The sequence below is a fragment of the Aquarana catesbeiana genome, linkage group LG01 (assembly GCF_042186555.1).
Source record: "Aquarana catesbeiana isolate 2022-GZ linkage group LG01, ASM4218655v1, whole genome shotgun sequence".
In the NCBI taxonomy this organism is placed as follows: Eukaryota; Metazoa; Chordata; class Amphibia; order Anura; family Ranidae; genus Aquarana; species Aquarana catesbeiana.
This window is the reverse complement of record NC_133324.1, coordinates 826,751,758-826,765,408: the sequence shown is the minus strand read 5'-3', so window position 1 is coordinate 826,765,408 and position 13,651 is coordinate 826,751,758. Positions and strand designations below refer to the sequence as shown.

Below are 13,651 nucleotides of genomic sequence, written 5' to 3'. Positions count from 1 at the left end.
ACAGGCAAATGCTGTGCTCAGGAGTAAAGATACCCTACCACAGGCAAATGCTGTGCTCAGGAGTATGGATATACTACCACAGGCAAATACAGTGCTCAGGATTATATATATATACTACCACAGGCAAATGCAAGTGCTCAGGATTATATATATACTACCACAGGCAAATGCTGTGCTCAGGATTATATATAAACTACCACAGGCAAATGCTGTGCTCAGGGATATAGATATACTACCACAGGCAAATGCTGTGCTCAGGAGTATGGATATACTACCACAGGATAATGCAGTGCTCAGGATTATATATATACTACCACAGGCAAATGCTGTGCTCAGGATTATATATATACTACCACAGGCAAATGCTGTGCTCAGGAATATAGATATACTACCACAGGCAAATGCTGTGCTCAGGATTATATATATATACTACCACAGGCAAATGCTGTGCTCAGGAATATAGATATACTACCACAGGCAAATGCTGTGCTCAGGCATAGAGCTCCACTACCATGGTGCTCAGCAGTATAGATCCACTGCCACAGGCAAAAGCTGTGCTCAGATGTATCATAGCTTGACTACGGCAAATGTTGTGTTCGGTCGTAAAGCTCCACTACCACAATGCTCAGCAGTATAAATTCACTACCACAGGCAAATTCTGTGCCCAGACACATAGGTAGCCCCACTGTGACAGTGCTCAGAAGTATAGATCGACTAACACAGTGCTCAGGAGTATAGATCCACTACCATAGGCAAATGCTGTGGTCAAGCACATAGCTCCACTACAACTGTGCTCAGGAGTATAGATTCATTGCCACAGTCAAAATGCTGTTCTCAGGCAAAATGCTGTTCTTTTTGTTTGTGGTAACTCCACTACCACAGAAAAAAGCTGTCTTCAGTCATATAGCTCCACTACCATAGTACTTGTGAGTATAGATCCACTATCACAGTGCACAGGAGTATAGATTTACTGGCACAGACAAAATGCTATTCTTGGGCGTATAACTCCACTACCACAGACAAAAGCTGTGCTCAGGTGTATAGCTCCACTACCATAGGCATATGCTGTGCTCAGGTGTAAAGCTCCACTACTACAGACAAAAGCTGTACCCAGGTGTAAAGCTCCACTACCATAGGCAAATGCTGTGCTCAGGTGTAAAGCTCCACTACCATGCGCAAAAGCTGCGCTCAGGTATATAGCTCCACTACCATAGGCACATGCCGTCTTCAGGTGTAAAGCTCCACTACCACAGAAAAAAGCTGTGCTCAGGTGTATAGCTCCACTACCATAGGCAAATGCTGTGCTCAGGTGTAAAGCTCCACTACTACAGAAAAACGCTTTGCTCAGGTGTAAAGCTCCACTACCACAGACAAAAGCTGTGCTCAGGTGTAAAGCTCCACTACCATAGGCAAATGCTGTGCTCAGGTGTAACACTCCACTACCACAGACAAAATCTTTGCTCAGGTGTAAAGCTCCACTACCATAGGCAAATGCTGTGCTCAGGTGTAAAGCTCCACTACCATAGACAAAAGCTGTGCTCAGGTGTAAAGCTCCACTACCACAGAAAAAAGCTGTGCTCAGGTGTATAGCTCCACTACCATAGGCAAATGCTGTGCTCAGGTGTAAAGATCCAGTACCATAGACAAAAGCTGTGCTCAGGTGTAAAGCTCCACTACCATAGACAAATGATGTGCTCAGGTGTAAAGCTCCACTACCATAGACAAAAGCTGTGCTCAGGTGTAAAGCTCCACTACCATAGACAAAAGCTGTACTCAGGTGTAAAGCTCCACTACTATAGGCAAATGCTGTGCTCAGGTGTAAAGCTCCACTACCATAGACAAAAGCTGTGCTCAGGTGTAAAACTCCACTACCATAGACAAAAGCTGTGCTCAGGTGTAAAGCTCCAATACCATAGGCAAATGCTGTGCTCAGGTGTATAGCTCCACTACCATAGGCAAATGCTGTGCTCAGGTGTATAGCTCCACTACCATAGGCAAATGCTGTGCTCAAGCATATAGGTCCACTACCATGGTGCTCAGGAATATAGATCCTCTATCACCAGCAAATGCTGTGGTCAAGGATATAGCTCCACTTCCAGAGGCAAATGGTGTGTTCAGGAGTACAGGAACAGGTAGCAGACTTGTTGTATGTAACACGTATGTCTCTACATATTATGTGGAGTGAGCCTTGTATACTGAAACATCTTTTATCACAAGATGTCTATTTTGACAGTCAGATGCCCAAATACGGTCCATGCAGTCAGGTTGTTACATACCACAGTTTGCTTCATCACTGTCATCTTCGCAGTCCGCCTCTCCATCACATCTCCTGGATGCCAAGATACAGCGGCCAGAGAGGCACTTGAAATGACTGGGTGAACATTCTAAAGGAACAGAAGATAAGATTAAATCACAAGGAGCATTGCTATTTTTGAAAGATTCCAGCTGTGTCACTGTAGCAATTCAATTTCCCGGTTTACACTACTCATTAAAGTTTAGCACATAAGGATAATAAATATGATTTAGGAAGCTGATTACTTTGATTCCCTGCCTTCACAAACAGATTGTCACTAAGGAAACCGGCAAAAAATTAGAGGGTGTTGTGTCCTTAGCAATTTATTGCTGGTCTAAACCTAATAAGAAAAAAGGCCTAGTACACAAATAACTTCTTACCATACCTTTCGGATGTCTGCTTAGTGTTGTGGACATCTCAAAATCACATTAGTTTGAAGGGCTCGCTACACACTTGCTTTACACAGAATCTCTTTAAAACATCCCCCTGCCACGCAGACCATTACTGGTGAAGGTATATGCAATGATATTTACATGTCCATCTTTACCTTGAGGCATGATTACAGTGAATTTATAAAGAACCCTTTTATTTATAGTTCTGGATACAGTAAGGAATGGCTAGAACTCCTGTCAGGTATTTTTTGCTGTCTGTGGTCCTAGTTTTTATTAATTAGATAAGAGAAAAACTATAACCTCTTTGGGCTTATTACTGATGTCTGTGTTCCCACTTTGGATTTTCCCTCAATTCATACCACAGTAATGACCTGGAACAGGTAGGGAAGGGGCTAGTCTATTAATGGGACACAGACCCCCCGAAAAAGAAACAAAAAAAACCTTACAACACTTTATAGCACCCATGTGTACTTAGCTAAACTACAATCCAGATCAATCTTATAGCAACCCAAATGACATTTTTCGATATATGCTTTTGTCTGTATATTAGTTTATTGATAATAAAGAGATTTATTAAACATACTGTATACACTATGTAATGTATGTGTTACTTTTTATTTATATTCACTCATCTTGTTCATATCAGTGTTGTATTGGGAATGCTACATCTTTAAATTGAGTGCTCTCTCTAAAATGGGATTTTTTGCACCCATGTAACTAACATGGGTTATTTGTATAATGCATAACAATGAGCTTATTACTTAACATTCTTTTGCTTTGTTTTAACACAATATGGCAGACAGGAAACGTACCCAAATGCATACTTCCAAATATATGCCACAATATTTGAAAATTAAAATGTACCTTCTACATCCTCATCAGGCATAAGACAAGTCTGATTATCTGACTTCTCATCAGGAAACTGACTGCAGTCTGTGTCCTCTGGCCATTGTAGTCCAACAATACCCAATACAGTTTCACATCGCTCTTTCGAATGCTCACAAAGTGATCTGGGAAGGCATAAATAGATGCACATTGAGCATTTACATTCCTTCATAACACTAGCTCCTGTGTAAAAAAAAAAATGTATGTAATGTGGTCATGACAAGTTTCTCCATGCACTGTTGAAAGGACTTTTTATAAAGAAAATGAGACAACCCTGTATTTGTGTTGTGATGTGGCAGGAGTCTTTTCATTACAGATTGATCAGTTGTCCCTCTTAAATCATTCCTCTATAAATCATTCACTCCAAGGTTACTTGTACCAGCTTGATCCTTGCGCCTCAATGCAGTTGTGTCCTCAGATACCCACTGCCTCCAATGAACCTCATATGTGCTCATTAGCATGGAGTCGATCTTGCTAGGCTCACCAAACCCAGCATGAAGTCCACAAACCCCAAACTTAGTACTAAACCCCAAGTCTATGGTAGCTAAATCTAATTATTTTTTCTGACCATTTTTAAGACCAACAAGCTGTTGTTGAAAAAAGGGCATGAGGAGCTGGGAACTGGCATGGAACACATGCAAATCTTTTTTTTCTAATATTGTTCATGCGGCTTAGTGGCAACATTGAAAACACACAAATCCTTTAAATAACATGCTTGCTGGATGTCTTTAAGCCACATGTTGCATTACAAAACAGTGCAAAATTGTCCTTTAAAAGTGACAGCGCACATTAAAAAATGTATGTTTGTGTTGGGGGGGGGGGCAGGGTGGTGTGGGGTGCCCCTAAAATTACACTATAGACGCTTATCCAGGCACGTGGCCTAGGAGATTAGGAAAGAAATATGTGTCCCTCCCTTTCTGTACCAGACTAGGCCACATACCTTTAAACATTGGGGGTATCTTTTAAGGGAAGGGCAGCAAAGTGTCTCCCACTTGCAAGGCACTTTGTCCCATTGTTAAGGATTAAGGCCCTCTGCCTCACATTCAATGCCCCAAGAAGGATATGGGGGTAATATATGTGGTGAACTTATAATGGAATCTAGAATCCCACTTTATCTGAAATATCCACCCTCCCAGGAGAATAAATACAGGGGTACTTTAAAATAAACACACGCATACACTAGGTACTTTTCCAGCACGTGGGAGGAGGTCCAAGCTTGCTTCCCTCTTTTTCCTGGCCAGCCAGGCTACATGCATGGATAAGGGTCTAGGTGAAATATTACAAACGTTTACTTTTTTTGGTACACCAAAAATGGGAGCAAATTCCTCCTAAAGCTCAATTTCACAAAAAAAATATTTTTTAATTGGGAAGAGTTAAATCTCTGTCAGAGTTTCATTATTTTGGGAACATAGCAATATGAAACATTTTGGCTGGGTTGGATTATATAATAGGGTAAGTGTGGGACAGGGGTACCATGCTTGTATGACATGATACTTAATGGAAGGAGTCTCATAACATGGGATAACAGGAGGCTCTATCTTACCCCCAAATATTAGGTACAATACATTCAAACACTGAAACATTATTGTTAAAGGGCATCATCACCTGCAGGGTGGTATCCGCTGGTTTGACTCGAGTTCACACTTTGGTACCAGGATAGTGCAAGCAAAGTACATAAGGTACTTGTAGCAGTTGGTCTGAACCAGAGCTGGAAACAGAGAGGACTCCCAGCTTATGGAGGCTTCTTTCTGAGTCCTGTGGCCAAGGTAATTTGGGAAATGTGTATGATTATAGGGGAGATTCATACACAGCTCCAGAGTTATTGGTTCACATTGACCTAAAGTTTTAGCAAGGTGAAAAAGAAAAGGAAAAAAATGGTCTTGATAAATAACAATATAGTTCCAAAGGAAAAAGACTAAGTCAACTTCACTAATACAGCACAATAAATGTTTAGTTCCTAAATGCCTGGAATAAAGGTTATTTTTAAGATCTTATATTTTGCTTGGCCTGGGCACTGTCACATGACCACAGAAGTGATGTAACTTCTCCCCTAGATCACAGTCAATTTCAGCTTTGGCTGCTGAGGAGCAAGGAACTGTGAGGAAATTCAAGTAAGGGAGGTTGGGGATGCCTTTTGTAAAGACACTGTCACTTTGCCCTGCATGGGGAAGGTGAGAGTGTCTCTTTAAATGAAAAGTGCACCTGAGCATGTTTGTAATATGTGACACATACTTGGAATGTAGATCCCCATAGCTGTCCAAACAGACTTAATTGTGCTATTGGCACACCACTTGCAACCTGCTCTGCTAAGACTATGGTGTTTGACCAAACATGTGCAGGGTCTGGAATTGTGAACTGGCCTTTTTTAAAGAGAACCAGTGGCCTTGCAATGGGCATTTAAGCACTGGCATATTCTTAAGCAGTAAATGAGTTTTTTTTTTTTTTAAACAAGACCTCACTGGCCTCTGTAGCTGCAAGCACTGTGAAACAATTCTCAGATTTAACAACAGATGCACTAAAGTTGAGTTCTAGAATGCGTCTTAGCAGCCCACCAATGACTTTGCAGCCTCCCAGCCTCTCCAGAGCAGGTACTGTCAAGGGGAAGAAGGTGCTTTGTGTTTAGAGGGCTGTGAATCTCTCGAATGCAGAAAGGAGGCAAGAGGGAGATAAAGTTGCCAAAAACAGACTAGAACCTGACTTTAGTGCTTCTGCCGTGAACTTTTATAATTAATTGTTCCACAATGTCTGTAGCTTCAGTGATAAGTGCTTCAAAGCTTATTCACCACTTGAATATCCATATCCTGGCCACAGCTTCACTTTAAAACCCCTTCCCGCCGAGCGTACGCAGATATGCGTACTCGGCTTTCCGGGGTTATACCGGGATGATGCCCGCAGCTGCAGGCATCATCCCGGTACCGTTGTTTACAGCGGGCGATCGGCTACCCGAGTATAACAACCGATGCGGCTAAAAGCCGCTCGGTTGTTATACCGGAGGAGCGGGAAGGGACATCCCCCCCTCCCGCCGCCTCCCGCCGCTGTTACCGGGCCTCCCGTGCGATCGGGAGGCCCGGTGTCTGATCGTGTGCCTTCGGCGGCTGGGGGCGGGCTGAAACGAAGCTTTGGGCGGCTTGCGTTCCAGCCTTCTCGTTGTAAACGCGGAAGCGACATCATGACGTCACTTCCCGTTTACTCGGCTGCCAATGGCGCCGAATTTAAAAAAGTACACAGTATTCAAAATCGCCGTTTTCTGCGATCTGAATACTTTGAAGTGTAAAGGAGGGATGGGGGGTCTTTTAGACTCCCCATCCCTCCATAAAGAGTACCTGTCACCACCTATTACTGTCACAAGGGATGTTTACATTCCTTGTGACAGCAATAAAAGTAAAAAAAAAAATTTTTTTTTTAAAACACAATTTATAAAGTAAAAAAGAAATAAAAAAAAATAAAAATTTTTAAAGTGCCCCTGTCCCCGCGAGCTTGCGCAGCGAAGATAACGCATACGGAAGTCGCGCTCGCATATGTAAATGGTGTTCAAATCACACATTTGAGGTATCACCACGATCATCAGAGCGAGAGCAATAATTCTAGCCCTAGACCTCCTCTGTAACTCAAACCTGGTAACCGTAAAAAAATTTTAAAGCATTGCCTATGGAAATTCATAGGTACCGTAGTTTGTCGCCATTCCACGAGTGCGTGCAATTATAAAGGGGTTACATGTTTGGTATCTATTTACTCGGCGTAACATCATCTTTCACATTATACAAAAAAATTGGGGTAACTTTACTGTTTGGATTTTTTAAAATTCATGAAAGTGTCCCTTTTCCAAAAATTCGCGTTTAAAACACCGCTACACAAATACCGTGTGATAAAAAATATTGCAACAATCGCCATTTTATTCTCTAGATTCTCTGCTAAAAAATATATATATAATGTTTGGGAACTCTAAGTAATTTTCTAGCAAAAAATACGGATTTTAACTTGTAAACACCAAATTTCAAAGATAGGCTTAGTCATGAAAGGGTTAAGTTAGGCCCTTTTCACATGAATGGTCCGATCAGGTCCACCTGTCAGACCTGTGGACCAGATCGGACAGTCCATTCACCCCTATGGACCGGCAGGTGTAAATGGACTTGTGTCCATTTACACCTGCCTACTTCTTGTCCTATCTGGTCCACTTAAAAAAAAATTAAGGGGATCTGCCTTCTTCTGTCTAGGCGGATCGGACAGCAGTCAAGTGTAAATGGACAGTGGAGTCTGTTTACTCCTGACTGCCTATAGAGCAAGGTGGGCTCTGTGCATGTCTACTCTGAATAAACTAAGCAGACATGGATTCCTCCTTCGCACACTCTGCTCTGATCAGCGGACAGATCCCCTGCTGATCTCAACGGAGTCCACCCTGTGTGAAAGGGGCCTTAGACTGCATAGCACTAGGTAGGCCACTTGATGAATATTTGTACAGAAATTCTTTTTTAGGTAAGCTTAATATATTTAAGAATACTCAGAAGGGGAGGGAGGGGGGATTCTTCCTTATTTGTTATCATCAGTTTTTATTAAATCCTCCTTGAGTGCATTGCTTCTCTTTAGAAGTAACCTGTGCGACAACCCCTGAATGCCTGGAAGTCACAATCTGGTCTAGGAGTTTTCAGTAACCATTTTTCTGTCATCCAATCACCAATGGAAACCAGCAAATGTAAAAAAGTAGGCAGAGTCACTAAAGAAACCAAAAAATTGTGAAGAGGGGGAAGGAAAGTAATTTGGTATAACACAGTAAACATGTTATAAGTAGAAACTCTCAGTGAATACTAAATCACAATGCAGCGCTGTGTAATATAAACCCAATTTCAACACTATACATATAAATAAACATAAAAAAGTATAAATACTACACCCTGTGATTCACCTTAAACAAAAACCATAAGATGTCAGATCCTCTCGGGAAAAGAGTGTGTCAGGGCTGGGCTCAGCCCTTCCTTCTATGAGCTGGCCGCTCAGCTGTCGGCTAATTGCCAGCTCCTATCTCTCCACAGTGACTCACCTGTTGATGATATCCTGCTCGTCAGTCCTGCCTATTTAAGCCATCCAGCCCACATGATCTCAGCCTTCGACTTGGTCAACATCACAGAGACTTTCTCCTGCGTTCCTGTTAAAGACTTGCTTGGCTGACATTCCTTCTGGCTCCAGATCCTGCTTGCTACGCTGATCCTGATCCACTACGCTGATCCCTGGCTTCCTGACTTTCTGGCTTGTCTGACTATCCGTTCCGGTTACCGAACTTTGGCTAAGTTTTGACTACGTTTGTTCTATTTACTTTTACTATTAAACAAGTGTGATTTAACTGTACCTCTGTCTCAGTTTGATTCATGGCTTCTGACAGTAGGAAAAGGCCATGAATTCAGAAGATGCAGTCAATCCACTTGTTCGTAATATATTTTCCAGATTGGATGAGCAGGATCACCGAATGGATCAGTTTGCCATGGCGTTACAATTGCTCCTGAGTCACACGGCTCACCTGGAATCTCCCACTGTGGCTGCTCCCGTACAACCTGTGTTGCAGACCATCCCTGCTGCTGCTCCAGTCTCTGTGCAGGCACCCGCCTCGAGTATTACCTCTATAAGAGGTATGTCTGGTTCTGCTCTGCTTTCCCAGCGATTTGCGGGCGATCCAATCCAATGCAGAGGGTTTCTCAACCAGGTTGAGATAAACTTTGAGATGCTGCCCCAGGCGTTTCCCCCGGACAGAAGCAAAGTAGGTTTTGTGATATCTTTGCTTTCTGAGAGAGCCTTGGCCTGGGCAATCCCTCTATGGGAGACGTAAAAAAACCTGTTGTCTTGAGTTACCCTGAGTTTGTGGCTTCTTTTAAAAGGGTATTTGACGTTCCTGCGCGCTCCGCTTCTGCTGCCAAGTGCATCATGTCCATCAAACATAGTACGAGAACTGTTACCGATTACGCCATTGAATTACGTACTCTGGCAGCAGAGGTTGCTTGGGGCAGCTTGGTCTCTCGGATACCATCAAGGATGAGATAGCAGCCTGAGATATACCCACTGAGCTGGAGATGTTGATCATGTTTGCCATCCTCATTGACTCCAGAAATACTCTTTTATAAGTAGCGCTTGCGGAAGCCTCCTGTACATTTGTCTCTGAGCTTTGCAGTCCCACCCTTGCCTCCCTCACCTCCCATGTCTCCTGGTACTGAGTCGGTCAGTGAAGGTGAACCCATGCACTTGGACTTTACGCATCTCTTTGCGGATGTGAGAACCCTTAGGAGTAGGGAGAGATTTTGCCTTTATTGTGGCCAGGCAGGTCACTTTTTGAAGTCCTGTCCTACCCATCCAGGTGACACCAGAACCTTGAGGTCCTGTCACAGACAGACCTTAGGTGGCGTTGTTTCGTCCCCAGTTATCCAGAAGGATAAGCCCCTGGTTTCAGTCACCCTTTCTTGGGCTGAGTCGTCTGTCGAGATACAGGCTCTAATCGACTATGGGGCTGCAGGCCTGTTCATTGATGCTGCCTTTGTATCGAAGCACTCGATTCCGCTGCAGCTGCGTGACACACCACTTGCCATTGAGGCTCTTGATGGGAGACCTCTACAGCCTACCCATGTGACTCATGAGACTGTTCCGTTGTCCATGGCCACAGGGGCTCTTCACCATGAGATAATCCAATTCCAAGTTATTTTCTCACCTAAGTTTCCCCTGGTTATTGGCTATACTTGGTTACAGAGGCACAACCCCTCTTTTGACTGGATTTTATTAACGATGTCCTCCGAGATTTGTTGCAGTTATGTGTGGTGGTTTATCTCAACGATATCCTCATATTTTCCAAGTTCCTGGAGAGCCACCACACAGATGTCTGTCATGTGCTTCAGAAACTAAGAGAGAACAATCTCTATTGTAAATTGGAGAAGTGCGAATTCCATCGTGGACAGGTTAAATTCCTGGGTTATGTCATTTCCACTGCTGGTTTTTTCGATGGACCCAGAGAAACTTTCAGCAGTCCTACACTGGCCCTGACCCGTGGGTTTACGTCCTCTGCAGCATTTTCTTGGCTTTGCCAACTATTATTGGAAGTTTATTCATAACTTCTCATCTCTGGTCAAGCCCCTGACTGATATGACCAGAAAGGACGGTAACCCACAGAGGTGGTCTCCAGAGTCCATTAAGGCCTTTGAGAGTCTCAAGGCTGCCTTTGTTTCTGCTTCTGTGTTGGCACATCCTGATCCTAGGTTACCTTTTATACTTGAGGTTGATGCTTCTGAGACTGGAGTTGGCGCCCTTCTGTCTCAACGTTCTACTTCTGAGAGCGCTATGCAACCTAGTGGCTACTTTTCTAAAATTTGTCACCTGTAGAGTGCAAGTACAAGATTGGTGACAGAGAGCTGTTAGCGATCATTTTAGCCCTGAAAGAATGGAGACATCTCCTCGAAGGTTCCACTGCGCTGGTCCTCATTCTTACTGACCATAAGAATCTCACATTCTTGTCTAAAGCTAAACGCCTCACTCCCAGAAGGGCATGATGGGCTCTTTTCTTGTCAAGTTTCAATTACATTGTCTCATTCTTACCCAGTACTAAGAATGTAAGGGCTGATGCTTTGTCACGACAATTTTCCTCCACTTCCAAGATGGAGTCGGTCCCGGTTCCTGCGATTCTTCCTGATCGTATTCTGGCTACGGTTCGCACCAGTCTCACTTCTCCTCTGGGTGAAAAAATTCTTGCTGCTCAGGTCCATGCTCCTCCTGAGAAACCTTGTGACCGCTGCTTTGTCCCAGAGAGTCTCTGTATTGCCGTGCTCCAGACTTACCATTCTCCCAAGGCTGCTGGCCACCCTGGGAGGAATCAATTCTTTTGGGCCATTTCCCAACAATTCTGGTGGCCTAGTCTACGTACTGATGTGACCGCCTTCATAGCTGCCTGTTCCGTGTGTGCTCAGAGTAAGACTCCACAACACCTTCCTGTGGGCCTCCCACAACCCATACCCAATGACGAGAGGCCCTGGACCCACCTGTCTACGGATTTCATTGTGGAGTTACCCACCTCCCAGGGCAACACAGTTATCCTTATGGTGGTTGGCCGGTTCCCAAAAATGTCTCATTGTATTCCACTTAAGAAGCTGCCTATCCATTTTTGCTCAGGAGATCTTTCGCTTACATGGGCTACGCAAGGTGATTGGAATTCAGCTTGCTTTCTCCTCTGCATGTCACCCGGAGTCTAATGGGGCAGCAGAACGAGCCAATCAGTCCTTGGAGCAATTCCTACATTGCTATATTTCTGACCATCATAACAACTGGTCAGACCTATTACCGTGGGCGGAGTTTGCTCACAATAGTGCCTTGAATTCTGCTTCCTGATTGTCCCGGTTTATGGTGAACTATGGTTTCCAACCTTCCATGTTGCCTGACTCTTTTGTTCCACAGAGTATTCCTGCATTAGAGGAGCATCTCCGTGGTCTTTATTCCACTTGGGCACAAGTCCAGGGGGCTTTGCGACATGCTAATGATAGGTACAGACTCCATGCTGACTGCAGACGCCTGCCTGCGCCTTCCTACCAGGTTGGGGACAGGGTCTGGCTGTCATCTCACAACCTCCGACTTCCTGTTCCCTCTCTGAAGTTCGCACCTCAGTTAATTGGGCCTTTCCGTATTCTTCGCAGGATTAACCCAGTGGCTTTCGCATTAGACCTTCCTTCTAATATGCATATCTCAAATGTATTTCATGTCTCCTTACTAAAACCTTTGGTCTGCAACCGCTTTACCACCTCAGTGCCACGTCCTCACCCTGTACAGGTTGAGAACCATGAGGAGTATGAAGTACAGTCCATTGTTGACTCCCGTAGGTTCTGTGGGCGCATACAGTACCTGGTGCATTGGAAAGGCTATGGTCTGGAGGAACACTCTTGGGTCTCATCCTTGAAGTACATGCCCCTGTCCTCCTCCGTGATTTCCATAGATGCTTTTCCCTCAAGCCTGGGTGTCCTCTGAAGGGGAGGGGTCATTGAGGAGGGGGTACTGTCAGGGCTGGGCTCAGCCCTTCCATCTCTGAGCTGGCCGCTCAGCCGTCGGCTAATTGCCAGCTCCTATCTCTCCACAGTGACTCATCTGGTGATGATATCCTGCTCGTCAGCCCCGCCTACTTAAGCCGTCCAGCCCAGATGATCTCTGCCTTCGCCTTGGTCAACATCACAGACTATCTCCTGTGTTCCTGTTAAAGACTTGCTTGGCTGACATTCCTTCTGGCTCCAGATCCTGCTTGCTGTTCCACTATGCTGATCCCTGGCTTCCTGACTTTCTGGCTTGTCTGACTATCCATTCCGGTTACTGAACTTTGGCTATGTTTTGACTATGTTTGTTCTATTTACTTTTATTATTAAACAAGTGTGATTTAACTGTACTTCTGACAGAGTAACAATACCACCCAGTGTAGTATCTACACATTACAATCAAAGAAGTCCAAATAAAATCTTTTTTTAAACAAAATCTTCACAACTGTGCACCATCCAGTGCTCAGAGTGCCTCCACCTAAAATTGGACAACCACTCACCAAAATACCATGCTTCTCTAGCGTAAAGTGGTTGTAAACCCTCACATATACCCAGTGAAGAGAATAGCCTCAAATGATACACAGGGATGAAACAAATCCTCCTACATAAGTTTTACTTATATATCTGCTGTATCCCCCTTTCTACACCCTTTTAGAAGTGCAGATCCTGTTAAAAATCTTTTTTCCTCTTTCAGTAGTACATAGGGGTGTAAAGTCTGCACTTACACTGTGTAACCCTCCACATATGCAGAAGAATGAAGGAACATGCAAAGCTGTATTCCGAATAGACAAGTTCCCTGCTTATCCCCCTCTAAGCTCCCTCCCCGACAAAAATTTTCAGCTCATGTTATATCATGTGTCAGGAAAACTTCTCAGAAGTGACTCATGCTGATAACAGAGGAACAAAGCACCAGAGAGAAACGACTCTAATGCCGCGTACACACGAGTGGAATATCCGACAGCAAAAGTCAGATGGAAGCTTTTCATCGTATATTCCAATCGTGTGTATGCCTCATCTGACTTTTTCTTTCGAAATTTCTGACG

The 13,651-nt window shown here is 44.0% G+C and overlaps 1 protein-coding gene across 1 annotated transcript in view; it reads right to left on the bottom strand.

Moving 5' to 3' along the window:
* CORIN (corin, serine peptidase) overlaps positions 1–13,651 on the bottom strand; it is a 365,126-nt gene that overhangs the window by 98,829 nt on the left and 252,646 nt on the right. The window contains exons 11-13 of the mRNA XM_073608485.1: positions 5,176–5,407; positions 3,550–3,695; positions 2,277–2,384 (exon numbers count right to left, since the gene is read on the bottom strand). Coding sequence (XP_073464586.1) covers positions 2,277–2,384; positions 3,550–3,695; positions 5,176–5,407 — 486 coding nt within the window. The remainder of the gene's footprint in view (positions 1–2,276; positions 2,385–3,549; positions 3,696–5,175; positions 5,408–13,651) is intronic.